Source organism: Pomacea canaliculata, linkage group LG1 (genome assembly GCF_003073045.1).
Source record: "Pomacea canaliculata isolate SZHN2017 linkage group LG1, ASM307304v1, whole genome shotgun sequence".
Taxonomy (NCBI): Eukaryota; Metazoa; Mollusca; class Gastropoda; order Architaenioglossa; family Ampullariidae; genus Pomacea; species Pomacea canaliculata.
This window is the reverse complement of record NC_037590.1, coordinates 38916587-38944158: the sequence shown is the minus strand read 5'-3', so window position 1 is coordinate 38944158 and position 27572 is coordinate 38916587. Positions and strand designations below refer to the sequence as shown.

Genomic DNA, 27572 nt, shown 5'->3' with positions numbered 1-27572 from the left:
GACGTCAACAATTGTTCTACAACATGAGGGAGCCATGTTAGTATGTCTTGTATAGGGAAGGTAAACTTAAAGAAAGTAAGTTGAAATGACTATTTTAAGCAGTTTTCTGTGTTTCCCATTTCTCTTGTATGTTTTTAATACTAACGCATTAAAACCTGTCAGCAGTGTTTATTGTTTGTATCACAGAAGAAAATTGTTAAAAAAATTAGGCGCTTTTCCTCGTCTTTGCTACTCCTGCCTATGTCCGAGAACATAAAAGAACACGGTATTATTAAAACCGTAAGTAACCAGGGGTTAGGAATTAGTTTTGTTATTTAACGATCTACAACAGTCAGTACTTTTAGTAATACTTCCTAACTGACACCATGAGAGAGCTATGGACAACAAAACATCGATGATTTTGTTTCAATATGGCTTACAGTGGTAGAACGTTATTGTAAATAGTTGTACTGTAATCATTGCAATTTTTTCAAGATTTTTGAGGCACAGACTGGTACCTGACAGTAATGTTGATTATTTGATTCATTTTGTCTTTCATTCGTCATGATTGGAATACAGAAGAAAACTGAACACAATATTTACTTGTAACGCATTTTCTGAAATTTTATTACTTTGGCCAGAAGGATGGCCCAGGTTTTAATTTTTTTTGGCAAGTTTAAACAAAAATATTTTTGCTGTTATTAAGATTGCACAATTAGGTGAAGGACTGGAGGCTGTTAAAAGCAATGGAGAAGTACCATCATACTTTCCTAACTAGAGTATGTGCAGAACTGTGATTTTAACTAGAATGTATTGGCATTGCCCCTGATTGGTTTCGTTATTTTGATATGTCATTTTTTAAAAGTTTAAGTAAAAGTAGCTATTTTGGGGTATTTTTTCAGAATCATGTCTTGTGTTCACTACAAGTTCAAGAGCAGTCTTGAATATCAGACTGTAACTTTTGATGGTCTCCATATATCTGTGGGTGACTTGAAAAAGGAAATTGCTAATCAAAAACGAATGCGTCCTGGAGACTTTGAACTGGAAATAACAAATGCCCAAACAGGAGAAGGTATGCTCTTTTCCTTAACTAAATGATATGTTTATTAACAGGTTTCTGGCCTTTTTTTGGGATTAAAATTGTCGTGCAGATCACTCCTTTCTCTCCACCCCATTATTATTAATACTATAACTATATTGTCCGTATTTGTTATACATAGTTAAGGTAGCTCACAATTTGTTCTGTGTACTACTTTTCTGTTTGGAACCATTACTAATAGGATGGATAAATAAAACATGCTGCACTCAAACATACAAGCTGTAATGGAAAAAAATATATACCTTCCCGATATGAACTGACATATCACTAACAACATTCCCCCACTTTTTATAACGGAGAGGGTGCACACAAAATTGGCTTTTTTAATCACAGTGCAGCTTTAGAGATACAGTATCAAGTTTGTTGTCTTTACCTTTTTCATGACATTAACTATGACATAACCTTACATTTTTAGCACAGTCCATTAAACATGATTTTTTTAATTTCTCAAGTCTACAAGAATAACAACACGCTGATACCCAAGAATGCATCAGTGATCGTGTTTCGAGTACCTGTCAGTTTGTGTTCAGCAAGCAGCACACAGAAATCATGGTAGGTTATGTCATGTTTGATTAATAGAGAAAATGTTATTCTTTCTCTTTTACATTCAGAAACAAAATAGCATGTTTATACTATATATATTTTGCGTGAAAACAAATTAGTGTTCTTTTATTTAAAATCATTTTTTGTGTGTGAAAAGTTTCAGTTATCTAGTTTTTTATCAGTATATAATTTGCAGTCCAAGTGTAGTTAATAGCCAGCAAGAAGTGCAGAAGAGTTTTTAATAGATGAGTGGCAGTTTAATGTTTAGATTAATTAAATGCTGTACTTAGGCATGAAGATTTAAGACCATTTACAAAATTATTGACCTGGTAGGATGTTAAGAAGAAATCCAAATGTCCAGTGTTAAACTATAACCTTGTTAAGCTGTAGGGTGGCGCAATGGTTAGCGCCTGTCACCAATGCAATGAAGGTTGGTTGTCCTGGGTTCAGCTCTCATCTTGGGCATGCTGTTCTTTATCTGCATGTGGCATCTGTTCACAAGGCTAGCTGCCTTGCCGGGATATGGCTTTAGTTGCTGGCTCGGTGTAAAATATCAATCCCTATTAAGCTGCAGTTTTTTTAACAGTTGAGAAAGTCAACTGTATCAAGTTCATGAGCAGTTATTTTTATGTCTTTTATATCTTTGAATAGGCATTGTAAATTGGAGAATGTCATTTTTATTCAGCACTGCCAGTGCATAGTATTGCATTGATTACAGTAATGTGATTAGCTTATTTTGTTTGTACAGTCCTGTGTAAGTAATACTGCTAATCATGAAAGATTTTGTAATCAAGTTTATTTAATGTTGGTTTTTATTTTTAACAGGGAGGCTTACAAGCAGGAAGTTGCCAAAGCAGTACGTGCCCAGTTTTAACAATTCTGGTTTGGTAATGTTTTATAACTTTTACATTGAGGAAGTTTTGTGATATTTATTTGCTGCATCAAGCTTCATCTGATATAAAAGTATTTATAGACTTGTTATTGACTAAGATCAACACCGTAAACAAATGCAATATACATATATGTTGGTGTTGAGTGTGGCGGTTTGCTTTCAGTTGAATTGACTGTGATATGTTAACATGGTCAGTAAACATGACACATGTACACATGAAAATATTTTATGTAAGGTGACCAGACATCCCGATTTAGTTGGGGCAGGTCCCGCCTGCTCATAGAATGTTCAGGCGGAGTGTCTAATGTTCCGCTTTCTGGCTTTCATCTAAAATGTCGATCAATGGCCTACTTGTATTTAAAAATTTGATAACTGAACACTGATTCACATCCATGCCTTTGGTTGTGGCTTTTGCTTGTCACTGTTGGATTAATAATTTAGAATTTTTCTCCTGGTTTACTGCATTTTCTTGTCAGAGGATTCCTTCCACTACCCCTGGTTTTTTTCTTCCTTTTTTTTTTTTTGTTTTTGTTTTTAACACTCTTTGTCACAACACCATGATCAGCACGTGTCCTGCTTTTACCCCAGAAACGTCTGATCACCTTATTTTATGTGCATTTAATGTCTGTTATGTACTGTTTAAAGTATTGTCTCATTAATTGCTTAACTTAGCATACAAAATGTTTTAATCACAAAACAGTTGATAATAACTATGCGTGTCATTTAGAGAATGTCATATTTTTTTGTTCATATACTTTGCATTCAAAAGAGTTCAAATAGTTTTACCATTGATTATTAGGCAGTCTTTGTATTTTTTATCATTCCAATGGCCAGTGCACCTATGTGAAGTGGTGAGACCTGTTGTAAATTTTTTTTAACAATGGGTCTTTATTTGAAGTCATTTTCTTTCCTTTTAATTGAATTGTTTACATAGGAATGTGTGCACTCCACAAAGAAGTGAGTCTGAAGTCGAAAATTTGAGATTTGCCAAATTTCATATTTTTAACAAGTACCACTTCTGAACTTTCTTTTGATACAAAAGTTCTTCAAGTCCTAAAATTGAGTGAGTTATTAATGTTTGAAGCTTGAAATACAGTGGCGGCCATTTTGAGAAAAGCGGGTTCAAAGTTTTTCGCAAATTCGTTGAATCATTCTTTAAAGAAGTTGAATATACAGACTCCGGCTTTTCTTGCAACATATAACATGATGGGGTTCTGAAAGGAAAACAGTTTCGAAACATATTCGTTTGAATTTCGTTATTTTTCTACAGAAATCGGTAGGGATCGCAGTAGGGTAGCTCGATTAAAACGTATTTTAAGTCAATTTCAGTTTAATATGCAAGGAATCCATTTTTAAAGAAAAGTCAAACTGCACAAAATTGATCTCTATCGCCTTTCAGGGCCTCTAGATCAAAACTGCTCTGCATGACTTAAGACTCATTTCATCGTGGAGGGTCATGTATTCTTGAACTTGTATTTGGGAAGTTTTGTAAGGTCCACACATTGTTCCAGATTGGTTTATGACTGAATTGTTAAACTACCGTAGCAGTTTTGAATTGTGGCAATGTTACATTTCAGGATTGTATTATGATGTCTTTAGTGTTCTAATAGCAGTGCTTTTAGCCCATGATTTTAACTTTACAAAGAAATCTTTGAATATAGGGCTTCACATTTTTATGTTGGACTGTCATTTAAATACTTAATGGGATGTATTGTTTATTTTAGAGGCTCACAGGTTGATTCTAATAAAGGCACAGTTAAAAGTTCGCTAGTCGTCATGCTTAGTAAAGATAATATTTAGAAAGGGGCTCTTTGTATCAATTAGAAGAGAGATTTTCTACAGGAAAGGTTATATAAAATTTATATTAAGAAATGATAAACTAGGTGCAGGTTTTACTTTCATGGCAAAGAGTAGTCATTTCCTAAATCATACAAGTCTTGGCAGAATAGGTTTTTTTTCCTCCCCATGTTGGCACAAACACTTAGGGGGTGTTGGAAAAGCGTTCTTAATTACATTTTAACTTGAGCACCAAAGTTGACATAGCTAACTCTTTCGGATGCATATGGTTCCTCGAACAGAGGGCCTTCTATCACTGTTTCTGCCAGAAGATGGTTTCACTTGCTGGAAGTGACTGTAGGTTTTGGATACTATATTTTTGTCTTCTTGTCATTTTCTACCTTTCTCATGTTTAGGCTGTCTGTATTTTACTCTGGGCACTCTGGCTTTTTCCACCCTGTTTATATATGTGGGAGTGGGGGAGAAGGAGAACTGAGTAGTTATGGCGTATCAGTGATTGTAAATGAATTTGTAGGACACATTTGAAGTGTGTGCTCATGCGCCTTTGTTCATGTTTCAGCAGCCATTGCTAGAGGTTAGGTGCTCTCTATCTAAACATATATGATTATATTATTGGGGCTTCCTGTTTTAAGTTATTGCAGTTGTGGATCTTCCTTTTAAAAATCATTTTGCCTGTTCAGGCTTTTTCCTGATTGCCCCTGCTGGCAGAAGCAGGCATTCTTCAGTACATGTAGTTAATATGTGTGCTGCAGGCAGTTGCATTACATAGGAAGAGGCTGTGGTGTATTTACGTGATGCTATGCAACCTGAAAACTATATGAAATATTTGTGTCTTCACGTGGCTTTTAATCAAGAAAGAGTAACCTTTTTGACATATTGGAAAAAATTAATGTGCCATGACAAATGTGCTAGAATAATGAAATATAAGTAATCTGGTTTGTTGTGTTACTTGAAATATTTGTACTTGTGTAGTACAAAATGTTTAAATAGGCATCATATCAGTACTCTTTTACCATTTTGATGTATGCACTGTAACTGCAAGTGAAAAATAGACCAATGTAATGTTAAAGCATAATATTTTTGAAATGCTCTTTCTGGGAGTTTTTTTTTATGTTTTACATTTTTGTTGAGTCGAATTTGTCTGGTGTTCTGTGACAATGTCATAAAAAAAAGTGCTTTGTCTAGGAAGGTTTGCCTAGCAAACTAGAAAGGTTTGCCTAGCAAACTAGAACTAAAATTTTTGGCAATTTTAGTGTAATAATGCATTGTTAAATTTTAGTTGAAATGTTTGTGATATTCAAAGTTTACATTAGTGAGTGATGATATTGTTTCTGATGCAAATGAGGTTTATCTTTACCTTCTGTTCCAGTCGTGCATTTAGCTGGAATCTAGTCTTGTTTTGTAAGTGCCCAATTGCTGTTAGTGTGCCAAATGCAATAAATCAACATTGTCCCACTAGCATTTTACTAATAACACATTGAGCTGATATCTACTTTTACACTGTGCGTGGAAGGAGGGTAAGGATTCTATTGCTGTTAAAAATAGGCTTGCCAAACCTATTTTAAAAAAGTGAAATGTTAAAAAGTCTTTTTTAATAACTTTTAAAAAAAAAAAAACATAACACAATTCGATATCAGCATCAAATAAATGCAGGAAAGCAATGTGAGAAATAAATGTAATAGAAAAATTAGAAGATCATGTTTACCACCATTGGGTTTATGCATCACAGTCAGTTTTCAAATATTAGTTTCTTGTTCATCTAGAAGTAAACATTTCTTTTGTTTAATCTATCCATCTTTCAGGTATTAGGATTGATATGTTGTCGACTGTTCAAAACAGTTTTAGTAGTGCTACTTTTTGGAAACAGTGTAAACTGCATGGTGTGTCCAGATATTTGCATGTCAGATATCATGATTGAATTGCCTACCTTTTGTGTCAGTAAAAGTAAACATTAAGATGAGATTTGATTTGAACAAATGGCAATATATTTTTGTTTAAAAAAAATGAATAAGCCTCCATGAATGTTCTAAATTTTGTGATATATGTATGTGTATAGTGAAGTGTGTGTGTATAGTGAACTGTAAAAAAGCTTGTATTAAGTGCAAACTAATTTCAACTAAGATAACTTATCCCTAATGAGGAATAACTAGTGCTTAAACAAAAAAGATAGTAGACCAGAAGTCAGGTTGCGTATAATATCTTGCATGCTACTTCCAAATAATTTTGTTAAAACTCTTCTGGGTTTGATTAGCTATTTTAGCATTTACGCTTAAAACTTCATATTTATTTTTAATTGTTGTTGTAATATTACAGTAGAAGGTAAATGCTTACAATATTGCAGGTTGACCTGTTGAATCCAGTTTCTCAACAATGTCTTTGGATGGTGTAAGATTCTTATAGGGGCTTAAAAGTTTGTAAATTTGACGAAGCATACTAAGTAAACTGTTTAAGAATGAAAAAAAACGGCAGGGAGATAGTACTAAAGTTTTGAACTGATTTCCGACTGTCATGATCTCAGTTGGACTCATGGGGTTCCGATGTCCTTTGCCTCACTCTCTACTGTTCTTTTCCAAGTTGGCTTTGGTCTCCCAATTCTTCTCTTTCCCTGAAGGTTCCAGTCAAGTGCCTACTTGTCAATGGTGTCGGCTGGTTTGCGCAGGGTGTGTCCTATCCAGCCCCATTTGCCCTTTTTGATGTCTTGATCAGTTGATGCAGCTTTCGATTTCATCCTCCGCTCCACTGTCCTTGTTGACAAAGCCTCTAGATACGCGAAGCAGTTTCCAGGATGTTCTCTCCTTGAAGTTTGATTGGGAGTTCCTATTGTCAATTTTCTTCGGTCTTCCTTCTGCTGACCTTTAAGGCCAGGCACCGGTCGAAAAAATGTCAAAAATTTTTCATTTTGGCCATTTTGAGATTACTTCATACTGTCAAAGTTTATATTTTGTTCTATTCACTCGCCAAATGGTTTTTCATAGAACAATCTAGAAATATGTCTATTTTGTCAATGAAAACATCTACTTCTATCCTATTTACTTTTCCCGAGCGCAGAATTAGCGAGAATAGAGAATGTTTGAGACATAGCAACACACCTCGCCACGTGGGCAACTGTGTCACATCGTATATCGGTCGAAAGGTCAAGACGTGAATTTTCAAACAAAGGCTGAGTCAAAACCCTTAGAAGGCCCCAAGCTATGATACAAGCTCTTTTCTAGACGACACAAAGGGTCGGAAACTTCCTTATATGGACGCATGCGTAACATACTTTGCATATAGCCAATCAGAATTCACTAATGCCGACCTAGACGGGGTCATAGGGCACACGAACACGCTTCGGCTGTGCTCGGGTATCCCACAAGGCAACTGTCATGGCCTCCGGATGTATAAACAAATGGCGACAGCAACTGAAAGCTAGTTCGGTGATATTTTCTTTCTAAGACATTAACGTTAATATTAAATGTTCATTGTGCCTGTCAGACGCTCATTTCTTCTCACAATACCACGTGCAAAAAAATAAAAACCACGTGGACATTCTTAGACCGTCGTAGCAGCTAAAAAAAGTAACTTAGTGAACCGAATTCGGCTGTCGAAATCAGCATCAGTCATGTGGTAAGCGAGCTGAAAATAAAGCGAAGTTTTAATTTCTGCTGCAAATCTCGGTAGTAATCAGGACTAGATGCGAACATTTACACATTTGAGTCAACTTGCAATGCTAGTTATTTATGTACTTTGTCAGGAATGTAGGGAAACAGAGCTTTCATCATTTGCACAGAAAACAAAGGTTGGGTGGGGGTTGGGTTGTCTTACTCCAACCAAATGTAACACAGAATGTGTGAAGACAATTATGTATAGCATTCTTAACAAACAGAATGAAAACTGCTATCTAGTCAAGTTTGTAGCCATTCAGTGTCTAGAGAGCACATCATTGTCAGCCCCCTAAAAGGCCAGACAGCTATAGTGCTTTTCCCAGAAATCTTTGACAGAAAATAAGATACCCCCTAGCCACAAAAATCAAGCATCTTTAATCCATGTGACTACAGAGGTAATTCATAAAATAATCCTAGCATACAGAGGAACAGGACATGAGCAGCTGCTTAAATTCTGGTGCACTCGGTGATGTATCTCTAGATTTCATGAATAGGTTATTCTTATTCCTATTCGCCCCCAGTGGAGCATAGGGCTGAAAGAATTGGTTATACTCCCCTATAAGCTTTTGAAATAATTTCTTTAATTGATGTTCATCCCATCACCCTGCAACTGAAGGCTAAGAAAGATGAGAGTGTTTCCTACTAATGCTGCTACTTCATTAGATGCTCGCAAAAATTGGAAGCAATATGTGACATCATCACTAAATGTTAGATAGCAAAAGACCAAAGATCGCAAAAACCATGAAGCTAGTGGACACTGAACTTCTATATAACTAACTAAAGCTATAACTGTGTTGCTCAATGTTTGCAAACACCATTGTTTTTATTACTGTGTACTTCTCTGAAGCCTGGTCAGCATTTGGGTACACAACACAACCATGTTGACTTTTCTAAAAGTGAATAAAATAATTAATTTTATTAGTAATGTTAAAGTTATATGTAGTAACACATTGAAAAATGGTTATATTTTTCATTCAGCAGGTAAATTACATGAAAAGAGAAAACAAAGTTACTAAGCTTGATATTTCTGCTCGCGCTTTTTCCGTTCATTGTTTTTGTTACAGTTTGTTTACTTAAAATCCCTATAACTTTATATTGACATGTGATACAGGCCTAAAATTTGAATGAAGTTTTCTTCATACATATGTAAACATTTCAGTGAGAGCTTTTTAAAAAATATTTAGTGGTTTAGTAGTTACTAAGCTTTCACTTTGTTTTCCTTCACCTTTTCAGTTTCTTGTTTTAGTAAGCTTGTTTAGTTCAAAAGCTTATAACTTTATATTGGCATGTGATACAGGCCTAAAATTGGGTTGAAGTTTTCTTTATTCATATTTAAACATTTCTATGAGAGCTTTTAAAAAAATATTGAGTAGTTTAGAACAGTGGTTCTCAAAGTGTGGTCCGCGGGCATAAGTCAGGTGGTCCGCGGCTGACAGTCGTCATATGTCAGCAAAGTTATGTTTAAAGTGATGCATTCCTCGCATTAACATTTTAATTACAAAGAACGAGGTAGGTAGTTTTATGCCAACTTATTACTATACTACTGTCACAAAAGGACATTTAGTTTTGAATTGTAATGAAACTAATGCGGCAATTTAAATTTGAAATTCATAGTACAGACTGATTTTTAGGCCTTGGTGGTCCGCCATATTTTTACTTAGGTCTTGGTGGTCCGCCATAGCTTTTACTTAAGTAAAGTGGTCCGCGGTCCGAAAAACTTTGAGAACCACTGGTTTAGAAGTTACTTAGCTTTCAGTTTTTCTTTCCACGATTTCTCAGTTTCTTGTTTTGGTTAGAGACTGTTTACTTCAAAAGGATAAAACTTTTTATTGGTGAGAGATATACACTTGTAATTTGGTTGAGCTTTTCTTCATACAAATTTAAACATTTCTATGACAGCTTTTAAAAAAATATTCATTAGTTTGGTAGTTATACCATTTTAAATCAAAATTTCTTAAAATTTAACAACAGTTTTTAACAAAAAAATTCATAAAAAATAAACTAAGCCGATTTTGCAAAATCCCCGTCATAGAATTGTAGATCTGTCTTAAAGCTAGCTATTTCAAACAAAATTTTGAGTCTACTCACAAAATTGAAGAAGTTTTATGCTTTTAAAATTGTTTGTTTTGGCGCCATTTTGGATTGTTTCCATGGCAACCGATAGCGCGACGAGTGCAGTAAAACCATTTTTTGAAACTTCATTCAAGGGCTAAATAGCTGATACAAAAAAATCCGCGCTATCCCATGAAACAAAAAACTTTTTTTTTTCGACCGGTGTCTACCCTTAAACCAGTCTTCTCCGCTAATTTTGCTGTTTGGTTTGTGCATTTGTTATCGATAAGATAGGAGGCTAATGTCATCTGCAAAGTCCCGGTCCTCTAGCTGTTTGGTAAAGGTTGTAGGTGATAATATGCAACCCTGTCTTAACACAGGTCTTCATCCCAAAAGGTTTAGTGAGTTTGCTGTTGTGGATAACTTGGCAGGACAAGTCTTCGCACAACCCGTAGATAACGTTTATGAGCTTAGGTGGAATACCATAGTGGATCATTAGCCTCCAGATGACGTCCCTATCTATACTGTCAAAGCCCAGAAAAGTTTTATATATATAGGAAGGATTGCCACGTGATAGACTCCTCAATGATATGGATGGTGGCAATGTGGTCAGGGCATGACTTATCTTCGCATAACTCTGCTTGTTCTGGTCTCAGTCTCTTGTCTAGTGCCTTCTTCAGTATCTCTAGTATTGCAGTAGCATGATCCCTCGCTAGTTGTTGCACTGGAAGAGGTCTTCTTATCAGTAACTTGACCAGGTGGCCTAGTGGCAATACTAGCTCTTGTTCCCTAATTTTCTGAATGACAGGCTATAAAAGTTTTGTTGTTTCTGTGTCAGCCTTTAGTACTTCTGGGAGCATGCCATCCGGGCCTTCTGTTTTGCCACTTTTTATGCTTTTGATAGCTTCAAAACAAGTAGTTCAATATAATGGTATGGGATGCGCAAGAGTTGTTGAAGTAACTTTACAAATTATGGACTTCAAAGGAAATGGCAGGACATCGAGACCGTTAGTCAATGAAAAAGTCTTCCTATTGTCTCTTGCCATTCAGCTTGGTATTGGCTGCATCTAACTGTTCCCCCCAAGCAGTTACAAAATGTGTGCAGACTTAAGAACTGTTTCTTTAGAGACTTGTTATCAGGAACAATTTCTCATGGTAGTTTTCACAAACCAGAAAGTGAAAAAAACTTCTGCAGGACTTTTGGATATTTAGATTTAAAATAAATGGAAATAAGCATCATGTTAAAAATAATGAAAGTAAGCTTAGCGTATACATACTATCTTAAATAGAATACAACTTGTTATGAGAATGTCATGTTTAGATCTCGCATTTCTGACTTTGGGCTTCAAGGAAACCACAAGATAGAGGCCTAATTTTTGTGATGTGCTAACAGAAAAAAAATCCATTTTAACATAATTAACTGTTTATGGGATGCTATAAGAGAAATTTTGTTGCGTGTTCTTATTTTGACTTTTTACTCTCAGAAACATGCTGTTAGTGAGTTTCTGTATAATTATACATCTAATTGTGAACACACTGTGTTTTATTAGCATTCAGGACTAGAGTTTGAAGTAGCTAGTGACAGTCCTGGCAAGAATAAATTATCTTGCACTATTCTTATGCCAGTTATAATAGTATAGATTTTTAATATCTTCATGACATTGAGCTGTTAATATAAGGTCATCTTTTCCTCTGGCTGTTTGATGTTTGCCATACATAACATTTTGAAAGCTTTTGTGTCCAGTATTTTGTCTAAGAGGACTTGTCAAAGTTGATGTTACTGTGATAATGCATTTCTATTATCAGCCTTCATTTTGATATACATCTATTTTTTTACCTGTTTTTTTTTTTTTGTGCTTTAAAGTGCATTTTTGAGAACTGTGCATGAATAAATTTGCCATTGTTGCTGAAAGGCCTTTCTATCTTCAGTTGTACTTAAGAAAAGCACACACAATGCTTTGGCATATATATAAGGTGCACACTCTTTTTTCTGTCTTTCACTCACGGGTCATACAGAGCTATAGCTTACAAAAGTGCCAGCATATTTTTAGTCTGTGAAATGGTGGTTCAGCAAGTGCTCACCGTTTGTTTTTGGTAAACAACAGTTTATACCAGCAGGATATACATTAGTCATTAGCTGTGGTATTGTTTAAAAGAGCTGTGCACACTTATTCCGTCCTATTCATGCTTAGGTGTTACATAAGGAATCCGCTAGAGACCTCCATTTTTCTGTCAGCATTAAGTTATACTGCTTCAAGTTGGTTTCTTTCACCCTGAGCTTGTCCACATGGCAGGATAAGGTGCTATACAAGCCAGCGTTTATTATTATTTCTGGCTCTTTAGTATTCTACTGATCTTCACCTTGTTTCTTTTGTAGTTCATCTGGTTTCATTCCACGCACATGCTCTAACCATTATCTTTTTTGGATCATGGTTGCCATTTTTGTGCAGTTGGCTATTGAAGATTTCTTTGTTGGTGATTATGTTTAGCCAGAATGTCTTGAAGACTTTCCTCAGACATTTGATTTGAAGGTCTCAAGATTCTGCCTGATTTTTTTTTTCTGATATAGTTTAGGGCCATTAAGCTGCAGTAATTGGGGCCCAAACTGCTAAACCATGGCTTAGGAGGTCCAGGGCTTAAGTATTTTTGATAATGCATAAATTACAATAAATGATGAAAAAATATATGTTTTAAACCAGTACTTGAATATTTAATCTGTAAACATGCATAGCTGTCAATCATAGACATTGGAAATGCCAAAATGACAGCTGTCAACACCTGTCTCAAGTGTTTTAGAGGCTATGTCCAGGTCCACACAATCCATAGTGTCAAAAAATTGGGATCCAAGCATTTTGCACAGCTTAACCAAATTCGTGGATTACTGGACTGCAGTCTAATGGCCCTACACTACATCTTCCAGCATTCACTCCAAGAGAGTAAAATCGAAAAGACATTGCTTCTGTAGATTTATAAATTTTGTATTTCTTCTTAGAACTTTGGATTTTCAAATTTCTTTAGCATGGTCAAGGCTTGATTTGGCGCAAGTCTGTTGTTCACACCCTTTTAAGTATCTCCGTCATGACTGGACTCTGCACATTTAATCAACTTTTTTTTAAGTAGTTCTGTGACTATATAAGGGGGATAATATGATTGATTCCTTGCCAATCCCAGGGAAAGCTTTTGTAAGGGTGGCGCCCATCTTTTTCCCTTGCAGCCTTTCTTTTTTCAATTTCAAGTAAATTTATTATAGGGTTTATAGTCTAAAGAGTTAAAAGCCATGTGCTAGCAGATTTGTAAACGATAATTCATTTCATACACCTGAAAAGTATACCAAAAGAAATAATTGCTTTTCCTTAAATCTATAGTAATCACAATGCACCGTAGTCTGCAATTTCATGCATGCCTGATAACTGACAGTTGATATAAGATAAAGAGTCTTGAAAGTTTGCATGGACTGTCTTTCTTTTGCTTAGTGTGCCTACTGTTTTCCAAATCATTTGTTAAAAGTTGCTGGTGGGCAGAATAAAGTATAAAAGCAGCATCCATCAAAGCCATTTGCAAAGTCCTTACAGAACAAATCTTAAAGTGGGGGATGCATTCTTAAAAGAAAAGGCTTTTCATATTCACCTTCAGACAGGAAAGGATGTTTATAAACAGATAAATGATCCTGCAAATAATGGAGAAAGTCTTAATTTCATCTGTTCACTCTTTTAACAGTGTCATCCCACCCTAATTGCGAGCTCTTTTTACATTTTTATATTTTTATTTGAAAGGCAAATAGTTGCATTTTGAAAACATTGATACGTTCAAATTCCCCAATCCTATTAACAGATTTTTTTTTAATTTTTATTTTTTTGAAAAATAGAAATTTCACCCCAAAAATAGTGAAAAGTAAGGTGAATGCATACTTTTTTCTTTTATGAAGTTGTTTCTTGCATGTTAATAAAATAAAAGATATTGCATTGTTTGAAATGTGTAGATTTTCTTTTGGTTTATTCTCTGGCTCATATCTGTAACTGGTGACTAAATATTGTGGTCTAAAGTCCACAACATGACTTTTCATCTGCTGCGTCTAAATCGTCTGACATCATCAACCATAGAATTATGAACTGAGAACAAGAAAGAAAATGAACCTGATCAAAAGAAAGGAAGACTGATTAAACATTCAACGATTAATAAATATTCGTCACAGTGACTTATCAACCACCAGCCAGCTTCATCTTGTTTGCGTATCAGCATCATCTGATACAGTCTTAAAAAAATGGCAATAAAGAAAGTTTTTGAAGACATAAAGTCTAGTCTGTGTATGTTGGGTAGAGTGGAAAGAGAGATTGAGTAGTGGTTTTAGGGAAAAGGCAAACAAAAAAGGGATAGTCTCTATTGTGCATGCTAACTGGTAAAGATGGAATTTCTGTTGCAAACAATTTGGAGATACATGTATAACCACAAAAAGCATGTCATATTTAAAAAGTCATAAGTTAAAATATGTAATTTGTATACATCTGTAAAAAACAGAAGTAGTATGCAAAAATCCATATTAATAAATTTTAAAATTTTTAATAAATTTTAAAAAATTGGATGTACATTTACCATCTGTTTTGCATTGCTTATTCCCCTTTTTGACTTGAAAATTCACCACCACTATTGCAATACTACAAATCTATTTCAAAATAGCAGTCTTTAGTACTTTGAGAGAAAGATGTGAGACATGACTGCATGAGCTTTGCAACTTGTTCCACCAGAGGACTACATTTACAAAAGCATGGAGAAAAGTGGAAGAACCATCTTCAGCTACACCTTTCAAGGTGCAGTCTTGGTTGAGAGTCTTGTGGTAAGGGATTTGTGCTTTGCATCAGTATCTAATTGATGAACTTGTGAATTGTTGCAGAGAGAGCAGGAGAGGCAGATGAATCAGGAGCAGTTGAAACAGGTGAGTGTTAGATTGCTTGAGAAATGGGCTTGCTTTTACCTAGCATCAGAGTTCCATTTCAACTTAAATCATTTAACTGGTTGGCTAGGCAGCATACAATCAGTTGTTGAATTATAAGGCAAAACATGGAATACTTGAAGTCATTTTTTAAATACTTTTTCTCCCCAACAATGAACCTTTTTGTTGGAAAATGTTAGCCCATCTGCTGGTAATTCAAATTATAGAGCAGTAGCAGGTTTATTTTTTTCTGTGAAACCATCGTATCTTTGCTTACATTGAATTTTGCTGAGTGCTTCCAATTGGACTTATATACCTCCTGGTTTTCTGGGGTTTTTTAATCAGACGCCAGACCTTGCCAGTGCATCAGGATCTGAGATAGATAAGGTGATGGCTGCTCTGCACCAGTCTAACAAGGGGTTTGAACCTTCAAAGTAAGCATTTCTCACAGCTTTTACTTTTACAGTATTTTTTAACCAGAGAAAATATGGACAATTGTTTGACCAAGCTTGGGATAGTTTCCATTTAACCATCTTGCGAAAATGCAGACTTGGTCTAACACAGACCTGGGCAAAGGCCGGCCCGCCTCCTGTCTCTGTCCGGCTCGCTTGCTGGCCCGCCCGCCAGTATATATACTATATATACAGTATTGGGCAAAACTGAGTTAACTATATTAGTCCGGCCCTCTAAAACCATCCCAATTTCTCATGTGGCCCCTTGGGAAAATTAATTGCCCACCCCGGTCTAACATCTTGTTTAGTTAAGAAGGAGCTTTATCCTTTCTTTCCTTCATTGGTAAAGACTGCAAGACAAATTCATTAGCTTGCATTTGCATTCCTAATTGTGAAATAAAAGAGACATGCTCTGTCATGGTTCATCAAGTGTCAGTGTGCATGGTTATCAAGAAAAAATATATATAAAAAACTAGCAGAGTGAGTAATGTGGATCAGTTTAAGGTTAGTTGTGTCACTTAAAGAGATATGATGCAATGTCTGTTCCAGTTATGTTGGGAAACACCACACAGGGCCTGTTCCTGAGTCCTACGTCTGTCGCAAATGCAACCAACCTGGGCACCACATCACTACCTGCCCACATAGAGGGGTCAGTATATAAAATTTGTTTTAGTATGATTGGGATGGTTTCCATTTCATTTTTCGATAAACTGATATTAAAAATCCTGTTTTGTGCTTTATTATTTAAATTATATCCTGAATGACAGGATTTTGTTTCTTGGTTGGTGGTAAAGATTCAAGATTTTTAGCCTTAAGTGTTTTTCGGTCCATTTTATTTTGCTGAATTACTTCAGTGAAGGTTTATAGCAATAATTTGCTTACGATGTAATCTATGTAGAATTCACCAGAAACAGGTGGGAAGTACTAAGCAGTGGTCAAATCAAATCATTAGGAAGAATGAGCCACTTAATTGGTTTACATTTATCATTTGTGATTTTTTTTTTTTTTAAGCTGACTGAGCTGCATATAACTTTTCTTATGGACAGCTGTTTTTGGTAAAAGTTGCAACAAAATTACATTTTGCTTATTTCAGATATTGGTATGACATCAAAATGTAATGCATTGAAACTGTAATTTGCATAAAAACTTAAACTGAAAGTTTTGTCGACTAGGAAATCCTGGAGCCAAGAATCAAAAGAACCACAGGCATCCCTGCCAGTTTTCTCACATATGTAGATGATCCTCTAGCGCCAGGAGCCTTGCTTACCCATCGGGGCCAGTTTGCAGTGCCAACTATTGATGCGTAAGTTGGGTGTTGTGAGCTGTATGGGATATAGAATTTATTTGGGAAGGAATCGAAGTTGTTTTCTTGCGAAATTTCTAGAACAATCTTGAAAGTTGAAAATGGATTTACAAGTTTCAAAGATGTATCTGTACAAAAATAGTTTTCATTTTGTTAACATGTTAATAAAATATTGATGGAAGTAACTGTATCTTTGTTTCTCATTGATATAGCATGGCATATAAAGAAGGCAAGAAAGAACGACCTCCGTTCTTACCACAGCCTGTGGCTCAAGAGCCCGAAAAACCAAAGATACCACGTGAGCTAAAATGCCAACTTTGTCAGGACCTGATGACTGATGCTGTTGTCATTCCATGCTGTGGCAATAGTTACTGTGATGAGTGTCAGTATTTACTTTACTACATTTGTTGTTTTAAACAGTACCAGACTATAGGCTCAAACAGTAGCAGACCTTAAGTAGGGTATTCACTGCATAATTCTTACCACATTGTGTAACTGGGCATTGACTAGATGTGCATAACGACTATAGCTGATAGCCAGAGCAATTATGATAAAATAATTCAGAGACTATGAGGCTGGAGAAATTTTGAAAAAAAAATGCGTTAGACATGAGATTTATTGTGTCATTTTAGCATGCGTAAAACCCATATTCTCAAAGTTCTGAGCCATCTCATATTATCAAAAGATTTTGAGTAACAAAGGGAACAATTGATCATATATTTGATTCAGCCTACAGATTTACATTTTAGTGTCTTGTATCCTAAAGTGTTAGCTTTAAATTAAATTTCATGCCGAAGATATAAGATGAAGAAGATGTTTAATAAATTAGTTGTCATATATTTTCATTGCTGTTTCCACAGGTATCAGAACTGCTTTACTGGAGACAGAAGACCATAGGTGCCCAACATGCCATCAGCGAGGAGTGTCTCCTAATGGGATTATTCCCAACAACAGCCTGCGTTCAGCTGTCCAGGCTTTCACCAATGATAGTGGATACTCAAAAACACGTCGTCTGTCTGCAGAAAACCCAGTTTCACATTCATCTCAGCCCCCAACACCAACATCTCATGGCGCCCCACGGCTCACACACCTTGGACGTGGTGATCACAGCATGCCCACACAGGATGCACAGCACCATCCACCTCATGATCAGCAGCACCTGCCACCACATGAGCAACAGTTGCATCCATCCCATGAACAGCACCATCTCTCTGCTCATGACCAAATTCATGACCAGCGTCACCATCACCGTGCCCGTGATCAGCGTCACCCTCGCCAAGACAGGCTTTTGTCAGAACAGCATCGCTCACAGAGTCACCAAAATGCTCGTTCTCATCTACCTGAGCATGGTTCATCATCTGGCCACCAGATCCAAGCATTGACGGTTGCCCATGGTGCTGCCAGTCAGCCCCCTCCTTCTCCAATTCATCCAACACGTCAGCCTCTTCCTCAGCTAAGTGTGCGTACATCATTGCCACAGGCACCTCCGGTCTACGTGTCCAGCACTCTGACCACAACAAGCACTGCTGGGTGTGTGCTTACAACACTTACTAGCAGAGATTAATTTGTTTTGTTTTGTAGTGTTTTGTTTTAATCTCAATCTTTGCACATATTACTGAAGATGTTCTCAATCATAAAGTTACAAAGTGTGTCTGTAAGACAAACTGTAGACTAAAAAGCTGTATTTTCATGTGATGCACTGAATATGTACATTTTGACTTTGCAGATTTTTAATTTTATTTATGTACTTGTTTCAGGTACTCTCCACAGTCTTTGCATTCACCTGGTGCTGGTACAGGATATGAAGATGATGGATTGGAGCAGGTAATGTGCAAAGCATGTTTAAATATGTTACTTTAGTGACAAAATTTTAAGATCAAACAGCATTAGGAAATCTTAAGATTAGTGGTCACAAAGCTTGCTAAAATGGCTGCTTCACATGAGATTGGCGCATTAGTTTTTGAGAAAGGGTATGGATTTCAAGTTTAACTTATCTATATATTTTTATTATTTGAAGGGTTTAAACTCCTATCTTTAGAGATGTCCTTCGTCTCCAGGGTGATACTCAGCATTCTTATTTTTCATTAACTTTTAAATGAAATAACATGGTTGCCAAAAATGTTCAGAAGGAGAGCATTTGTATGAAGAAAATAGTTCCTAGATAGAATGATTAAGTTATTTTATTATTTTTCTATTGCCTCAGTGTATTAGCTCTTGCAGTATACTATGCACATACTACAAATGTGTTGGCCAAAATGCAATGATTAGGATCATACTTCAGGGTGCTGTAGGGTACGAATTATTTTAAAAAAACCTTCATGCAGTAGATGTGCATATGTACACATGTGATGGAACCAGTTATCATGGTTTGCAAACTAGTTGTGACAAAATTGCGTGGATTTTTGTTTTTGTTTTTTCCCGTTTAGGGCATTCCTGTCCTTGGAAAACCAACAAGCAAAGGACGAGGTAAAGATAACAGTGAGTAGCACCAAGAATATCTAGAAAAGAATGTTGGAACAAATGTACTTGTATTTAATGTTTCAATAGATAATATATATATTACATTAAATGCTGGAGTTTTATATTTTTTCTTGGCTTTATTAGTATGTTTATCTGGATTATTCTGAGATTTTTAAGGCTTGACTAACGAGAAATTGTTTTTATATCTCAGGTATTGCAAGAGGCAGCCACATGCAGTAAGTGGTTTAAATTATTTTTGACAAAATGTTTTTTTAAAAAAAATGTTTTATGCTCTCACTCACAAAGCCTAGTCTTTGTACTTGCGCAAGCTCATTGCTAGATCTTTAGACAGCTGATCTTTTTCCTTTTTATTAGGGAGAAGCTTCTTATAAGCATATAAGAATAGCAGAAAAATTACTGCAGAAGTAACGTGAAATACTACTAAAATCTACAAAAAAAATTTATCCAAAATGCAGCAACTACAAATGGGAACAAACTGCAAGCTGATCAGAGAGTGCATATGTGAATGATTTTTTTTTTTTTAGTCCTGCAGATGCTGCTCACTATCCTGGAGTACAACCTGTCGCTGCAGTTGCACCGGGTGTTCCTACAGTTGCCTACGCCACTCCACCACCTGGCTACCCAGCCTACTCTGTGCCTCCCCCAGGCTATGCCTATCCTTCAGGCATTCCTTCAGGTGAAATTAATACCTTGGCCTTTAAGCTAATGTCTGTACTGAGGTGTTAACAGCTAAAAGTTCACCACATCTGATGACATATAAAGAAGCAGTAGAGTTTTCTCAGTTGTGTAAGCATTTTATTGCCAATTTACATTTCCATGTTTGAGCCAGGTTCTTGAAACAGTAAAAAGATACGCTGTAAACCACCAGCAGATTTTGTTTTTCATTAGGAGGCTGAATACTATAATAAATTTTATCAAGTCTTGTCTGTGTCTGCTGTGCAATAGTTTTATTATAATATTTTTTCCCCCTAGTGTATGCTGCATCCACCTATCCAGCATATCCAGGGATGGCTATGAGTGTCATCCCTGTTTCAGGGGAAGATAGCAGTAAAAGTAAACCGTAAGTATGAATTTTTTCCTATATTTCACAAATCTACATTGTGGTATTTAAAAAAATAGATGCAGGCTATTTTACAGAGGCTACCATGTTGCTAATTTTTTTTTTTTTTTTTTTGGAAGTATTTTCTTGTTATTTAATTTAATGAAATTTTGTTGCAGAAAACCAAGAGACATCTTTGAAGACTTTGCCAAGGATCTCATAGAAAAGGGTCGGGAAAGACCTTTTAAGCTAAGTCGTAGTCGTTCAAGATCACGCAGGTACATTTTATTCTAATGTTTTTAACTTACTTTAGGCGTCCTGTTCCATCTTAAATGTGGCACATATCTCCAGAAAAAAAAACATTACTAGATTACTTAATAAAATGTCAATGATGGAGAAGTGTTGACACAAAAGTACATCGTGTTTAAACACATAAACATATCTTTTCATGCTAAAAATGTCTGAAATATTCAGAAGTCTTGGGATTTTTTTTTAAAGAGAAATATAATTCAAGTGGCAAAATAATCCCTGAATAGACAGTTGCTTGCCTTAGATGTCTTCATGTATGGTCCTGTGCCTTACATGGAATGGAACAGTGATTATCTGTTACTATTTGAAGACTGGCTAAAGGTTTTTTCCCTTGGTTAGTCCTATTGACTTGATAGTTATATGCACTGCATTTGTCTCTTTCAGCTATACACCACGTGACAGTCGAAGGTGGTCTCGAGGACGTAGCTGGTCCAGCAGATCACGCTCAAGATCATACAAAAGTCGTTCCAGAAGTCGAAGTCCTCGCCGCCCAAGATCACGGTCACGATTGAGGTCACTGTCTCGTGGTAGATCTCACACTCCTTTGAGGCGTTCCAGAACACGATCTGTGTCTATTGGCCGAGGAAAATCAAGGTCAAGAGAGAAATCAAGGTCACCACCAAGAGATAGATCAAGATCTCAGGAGAGTGGTCGCTACAGATCTCGCACGCCTGATAGTGGTAGCAGATACAGGTCTTCCATCAAAGGCAAGTCAAGATCACCAAGTGGCAGCAAATTCCGATCACCACGTAGGGGCACATCCAGATCACCCATGAGAGGTACTCCACGATCAGCAAGTCGAGGGAGGTCCAAGTCCTGGTCACGTTCACCAAGAGGGAGATCAAGGAGCAGGAGTCGGTCATTTACTCCAAAGCGAAGGAATCGATCATTCAGCCCTTCACCACGAAGTCCTCGTAGGAAACCCAGTAGAAGCTTGTCACATTCCAGATCACGATCATGGTCTTCTCCACGTCCACGTTCAAAATCTTTCTCGCCTCAACGCATCAAGTCTCCACTGCGGCCTAAACCTTTCCGTCGTTCCTCTTCACCCTACCAAAATCGTTCGCTGTCGCCCAGTTACAGGATAAATGGTCCTTCACCACCACCTGTGCGAGGAATGCTTAGAGGACGTGGGAGAGCAAGAGGGAGAGGTAGGAGAGGAGACTGGGTACCGCCACCGTTTCGACCTTATGGCGGTGACCGTGGCCACCGAATGATGCATCCAGCTGCAAGATTTCCAGTTCCTTACCATAATATGTTACCTGAAGACTACTACAGGTTGGTTGATGATTACTTTTTCTAGACACTTGTCCCATAGACATATCAAAATATTTTCAGTTTCTTTGATGACATGAAATTTTAAATGGTAGATTTGCCCTAAATTCTTTTTTTCAGCTTTCGTATAAATTTGCTGATTTATGCTATGCTTCTGCTATTATCTTACAAGCTATTTGTTGATGGATTGAGACTACTGGATGCTTGCTTGTTTCAGACAAACTGCTCAGTATGAACAATACTACCATGACTATTATGCCAAGTATGGACCAAATGCACCGCCACCTCAGCCACCTCCTTGGGCTCCAAATTATGGCCCAATGCATGTCCTTCCTGCTCCTGCAGGAGGTTGGCAGCCTCAAATGCCACCACACCAGCCACAACCACATCGTCCACCACCACCCCAGCTACAGTCTCAGATACAACAGCGGCCACCACCCCAGCAGCATTTGTCTCCTCTTAAGGAACGTCCATCTTCTCAGGAGAAGGAGAAAAGGCGTTCAGCTACACCTGAGCCCCCAGGAGTTGAAAAGCAGCCAGGTGGACAGCCTGGCAGCACTGAAGACAGGAAAGATTTCCACAGGGACCAGGGCAGAGACTTTAGCAAGGAAACCAACCAAGAGCAAGGAAGAGACTTTACCAGAGAGCCAGGCCGAGAACAGGGTAGAGATCATCCCCGTGATCAGAACAGGGAATATTCCAGAGAACATGGACGAGATTATCTCAGGGAACAAAACAGAGATTATCACAGGGAACAAGGGAGAGATTATCACAGAGAACCAGGCAGGGACATGGGCAGAGAACCAGGCAGAGACTTCCCTCGAGAGCCAGGTAGAGATTATCCAAGAGACATGGGGAGAGACTATAACAGAGAGCCTGGACGAGAAGGTGCTAAAGAATATAACAGGGACTATGGCAAAGACTACTACAGAGATGCGAACCATAGGGATTATAGACGAGAATTGGCTAGAGACTTTAACAGAGACTATGGTAGAGACCAGGGTAGGGACTATGCTAGAGATCAAGGTAGAGAGTATTACAAGGAGTCTGGCAAAGACCTCCCAAGAGAGCGGGACTACCATGGCAGAGTCGAGTCTAGGGAATATTCAAAGGAGCGGGAGAGACTGGAAAAAGACCGTAGTAGTGAAGACAGAAAAAAGAAGATTGTTGATAAACATTCTAAAAAGGAGAGTAAAGAAAAGAAAGTTAAGAAGAAAATGGACAAGAGCACAGAGGACAAGGAAAGTGTGGCGATCAAGAAGAAATCAGCCACTAAACATGCCTCATCATCAGATGAAAAGGGTCCTGCAGAAAAGAAGATAAAGAAGACTTCAGTAGCTGAAGGTGCAGAAAAGCCGGCCGTTGTCAGAAAGAAAGTTGTGTCTGGGAAGGTGAAGAAGATAAAGGCAGCAGCATCTGAAAACAAGCAAGGTGCTTCCAGTGTGTCTGAGGTACCTGTATCAAAGAACCTCATCCAGATACCTATAGGTGCTTTAGCAGAATCGGGCGAGAATGCACAACCAAAAACAGAGCTTGATGGCATGGGCACAATCACACAAACACAGAAGTTGGACATGGCTGCAGAAAAAGCTGCACCCAAAAAGGTGGTGAAAAGGATAAAGAAATTGAAGGTATCAGAGTCGAAAACTGAGTCTTCTTCAGCCTCTGAAAGTGAAAAGACAAAAATAAAAATCCCAGCCAAAGTTGGTGGAGACAATCCTGTAACAAAAGCCAAGATAAGCGACCAGGTTTCTGAAAATATTTCACAGGATGTGATAGTAGAAAAGAAACTTCCTGCAGTTAAGAAAGAAGAGAAAACAGAAGTTGGACAAGAAAGTGTATTTGAGGTAGCTGCTGAAGAAAAGGCTGAAGACTTTGCTTCTATAAAGAAAGAGGACTTAAGCCGCGATGAGCTGCTGCTTCCACCTCCAGAACCATCCAAGTGGGAACAGGAAGACTTCGACTGGAGCAGCTCAGATGCGCAGAACCTTAGGAAGAGACCACTCCAGGCAGAGAAAAAGACCTTCTTACCCAGGTTAGTTGACATCTTTTCAGTGAAGGGAGAGTATTAGGTTGAAAGTGCAACTTAGTCTATGTTAGTTCATCTACACATCTTCACTTAATGTAGTGGAACACCAGCTCACCTCCATTCCTTAATGGTTTCGATAGCTTCCTGCCTTTCTGGCTTGCAATCTTCCCTAAGGAAGCTGATTCTTTTCAGGCTACATTTTATGGGTTTTGGTATTATTTTGTGCATAAGTGACCAGTCAGTCTTTTAAACTTTGTGGTGTTGAACCTGTCCTCAAGGCTTTGTGAGACAGTTTCTGAGTCCATGGAATTGATCAAAGTTGACATGATGTCTCCAGTGTTCATTCTCAATGCCTGGTTTTGGATTCTGGCTATTTTGTCAAAATTTGACTGCCCAAGGCAACCATTCCATATTCTGATTTGATTTGTCCATGGTACAGTCTATCTTGGATGCTGAAATCTGCTCCAGATAGATGCCCTTCGAGGAAGTTTTAAGTTCTGCCTTTGCTACACACTCGTTGGTTTGGTTTTTCCAAATCAACCAGGTGTTAAAGATGGTGCCAAAGTATGTTTCTTGACATATCTTAGGGTTTGTGGTTTGATGTGGCTGAGATTGTGTGCATGGTCTTACAAGTAATTAGCTTCATTAACCACTTTTCAGTGTATCCTTATGTTAGTTTTAGTGACATAATCCTCAGAACACGAGACATAACTCGTTCATTCATTCTTTGACTGGTTGTTGGGAGGAACATGTGGATGTGAGTGATAGGTGATAAAGTCCACCAGTCCAGTCTGCTCAGCATGGCCATTGGTGCTGGTCTGGAGCTGCCTTCTTTGGAGAGGGTGACTCTCAAGTATTTAAAACTATATATCTTTGTCAACAAGACCATGTAGATGTTTGCTTTGCCATTTCCTATGGCCTTAACTGCTCTTGTCATGACTGTAGTCTGCTTGCATGGCACTATGGATCCTGCAGTATTTTATAGAGGTAAATTACTTAGGTAGTTTTAAAACCATTCAACAGATTATTATTCCTTATTTTTATGCATCTCATCATCCCTGTTGGCATTGGCAATCTCTTTAAGAACTTTTCATGCTTATTATTCCGGTTCTTGCATGTTATGTATAGCATTAAATTTGCAGGAAGAACCCAAATGGATTTTTTCATTTCCTTTGAATTCTGTTTTCAGGTCGGTGCTGAACCGTGCTGAGAAGTATATCACTCAAAAGCCAGTCCGCCCTGCGGTTGCCCCCGTTGTTTCAAGAGCGTCACCCAGTAAAAGAAGAGTGTATGTTGAGGAGAATGAGTCTCACAAACGTGAGGACAAAGATGAGCGTAAAGTAAAAACAAACCGCTCTAGTTCCCTTGACATGCAAATTACCATAACCAAAAGCGAAAGGAGGAGTCCAGACCATGAAGGCCACAGTGTCAAGGCAGAGGCTAGGAGATTACATCATGAAGAGAGCCATCGGACTGTAGTAAGAGCTGGGGATGAATCAGGACATGAAAAGTCATCATCACGACGACGTGTCTCTGAGGAAACATCTAAAAAGCGCTCATCTAGTCCGAGAAGGGACCGACAGGCCCCATGCCCCCGCCCCCCCCCCCCCCTACCCCCCCCACCCGCGCCCCCCCCCCCCCCCCCCCTGAGGACTCGCATCGTCGTGAGCGGCGTGAGAGAGAGGACCCTGCTGTTAGAAGCATCACACATAGTAAGCAGAAGTTCCTCTTCTAGATAAAGTAAGGCTCATCAGTGGGCATCTACAAAGGTATTCTTCGCCACCAACTTGACAGCGCTCTAGTGAAAGAAGGAACTAAGGACATACATCAATCGTTTGTTAGACGATATATAAGATGCTCGGTATATTTGAGTTGAAGCAAAAGGTTTGAACCGACTTTATAGAGTGATGGCAAGACGTCCACTGAAGACAGTGGAAGTGATGGCTCTCCCGTACAGTTGAAGCCATTCATTCAACGTAAGCTATCGGAGTCATTAGCGACACTATTCAGACTCCCATGGAAGAAATGTTAGCCATGCCGAAAGTAAGAACTTCTGGAGCGGGTGTATTGTTGATGAAAAATCTGGAAAATAGATAAACATCAAGCAGATCCCAGCACTTCAATAACTAAGCCAGAGGAGCACGAGGAGCAGAAAACAGATAATACGCTACCCAAGGATCTGCGCAGGGGTAGAAGAACTTCCTAGACGCGCTGCATCTGTATTTAGTGTATTGCGTTGTAGAGCTATAAATGGTTGTAGTTCACATCATTTGCTTGGACCTGTGAGGATTTTATATGTTGGGCACTGTTGAAACTTGGCTTAAGCTCTGTTTCGAACGGACCAAGGAGACGTAATTCACAATAAATGACGGTATTATTTGCAGATTTCTGCAAAGAGTTACTGATAGAAAGTTTTTCTGTAGTTGTAACTTAAAAGTGCAACGATTTCTCGTCTTACCAGCTCAGCTCCTTCGGATTATTGTGACTTTGTCGATCATTCAGTTGTGTTTGATTTTGGCAGATGCTCCAGTTTCTTAAGGGATGACTTCTGTAGCAATTGCTTCGTTTATTATCTAGCCCACTCAAAGGGCAAGATTTTTGTCTTCTTATAACAGTCCTTCTGTGAATTGTGAATTATTATCTTTTGACACATCCTCAGCTTAAATTTGGTGGTGGGTGGGAGGTAATCAACATTATCTTTTCTCTTTGCTGGCCTGTTTAGCTTGTCTGGAGTTCTGGTTTCCTGGGCACTTTTTGTTCTGTGTAGATGGTGATCGTTTTGCCACTCCTCCCAGGTGTTACATTTTAGTTTCCTGGCTATGGAGATTTCTCATCAAATGCTTGAAAATATTGGGATTTTCAGTTAATATCATTTAGATTTGTTTAATGATTGATTGTACAGTCAGAAAGTATTCTGGTTTGATGAAAGATAATTATGCCTTAAACTTGGCAAAAAGATGGATTCATCTTTGCTGAGCATCATATCTGGTAATGTTCGTGTGAATGAAATGTGCTTGATGTGAGACTGCTGTTGCAGGGCGATGCTCTTGATTTTGAGTTGTGTACAATAAGTACTATGTGAAAGCGAATAAAAATCAGACAACTTAGTTTTTGTTTTTGCTTCTTGTTGTTGAGCAATGAACATACCTTTGATAGAATTCAAATAGTTTGAGCATACAATGAAATCTGCTTGGAGTATAGGTGGAAGTATGTGTGTGAATGCAGTAATCAAGCTAAATGTTCCATCAGAAAAAGCTAGTAAATGCGTTTACTTTCTAAGAGCAGGAAAGGATAAGTGTGGGTTAATAACCATTACGGAACACACTAGAATAATTTTCAGTTACAAAGGCGGATATGCTAGGTGGCGGGTTGTTTCAACTGGGAACCCGTTTTACCTCCGCCACTCAATAAGTACTGTTGTGTATTACCTTAATCGGGAGTATTTGACATCCTTCCAGACACACACGAATGGCAACTTTCACTACTTAAGATATCGGATAATGTCATTTTGATAATGTGGTTGGCCCATGCTGTAGATACGGAACGTTGCTTGGAATGTTTGGATCTTAAATGAGTCAATCAGCCTCTCTCACAGAAACTGCTATACAATTACAAACCGTTTTCTGGTAACCTTAATAAACATAGCTTTTAATTATCAAGAACACTTGTTCAGAGGAGATATATCGCAGAAATAGCGCATTCATACAAGTATGGAGACAGTGCTCGAGTGGTCTGAGCACTGGGATTTAGA

The 27572-nt window shown here is 37.8% G+C and overlaps 1 protein-coding gene and 1 long non-coding RNA gene across 2 annotated transcripts; one reads left to right on the top strand and one right to left on the bottom strand.

The window, feature by feature from the left end:
* Positions 1-26359, top strand: LOC112561318 (E3 ubiquitin-protein ligase RBBP6-like). The gene is made up of 21 exons (XM_025233727.1): positions 1-75; positions 882-1051; positions 1531-1630; positions 2447-2477; positions 14895-14936; positions 15279-15367; positions 15935-16034; positions 16558-16688; positions 16901-17070; positions 17549-18218; positions 18446-18512; positions 19115-19154; positions 19360-19384; positions 19694-19845; positions 20142-20229; positions 20388-20486; positions 20902-21795; positions 22010-23827; positions 25011-25404; positions 25725-25797; positions 26343-26359. Exons 2-21 carry the CDS (start codon positions 886-888, stop codon positions 26357-26359), a joined length of 5166 nt encoding a protein of 1721 aa, XP_025089512.1. The 5' UTR covers positions 1-75; positions 882-885.
* Positions 5918-14853, bottom strand: LOC112556831. The gene is made up of 2 exons (XR_003097831.1): positions 10237-14853; positions 5918-7163 (listed from the first exon to the last, which is right to left on the bottom strand). It is a non-coding gene; the product is annotated as an uncharacterized LOC112556831 (long non-coding RNA).
* Positions 26360-27572: the final 1213 nt, after the last annotated feature.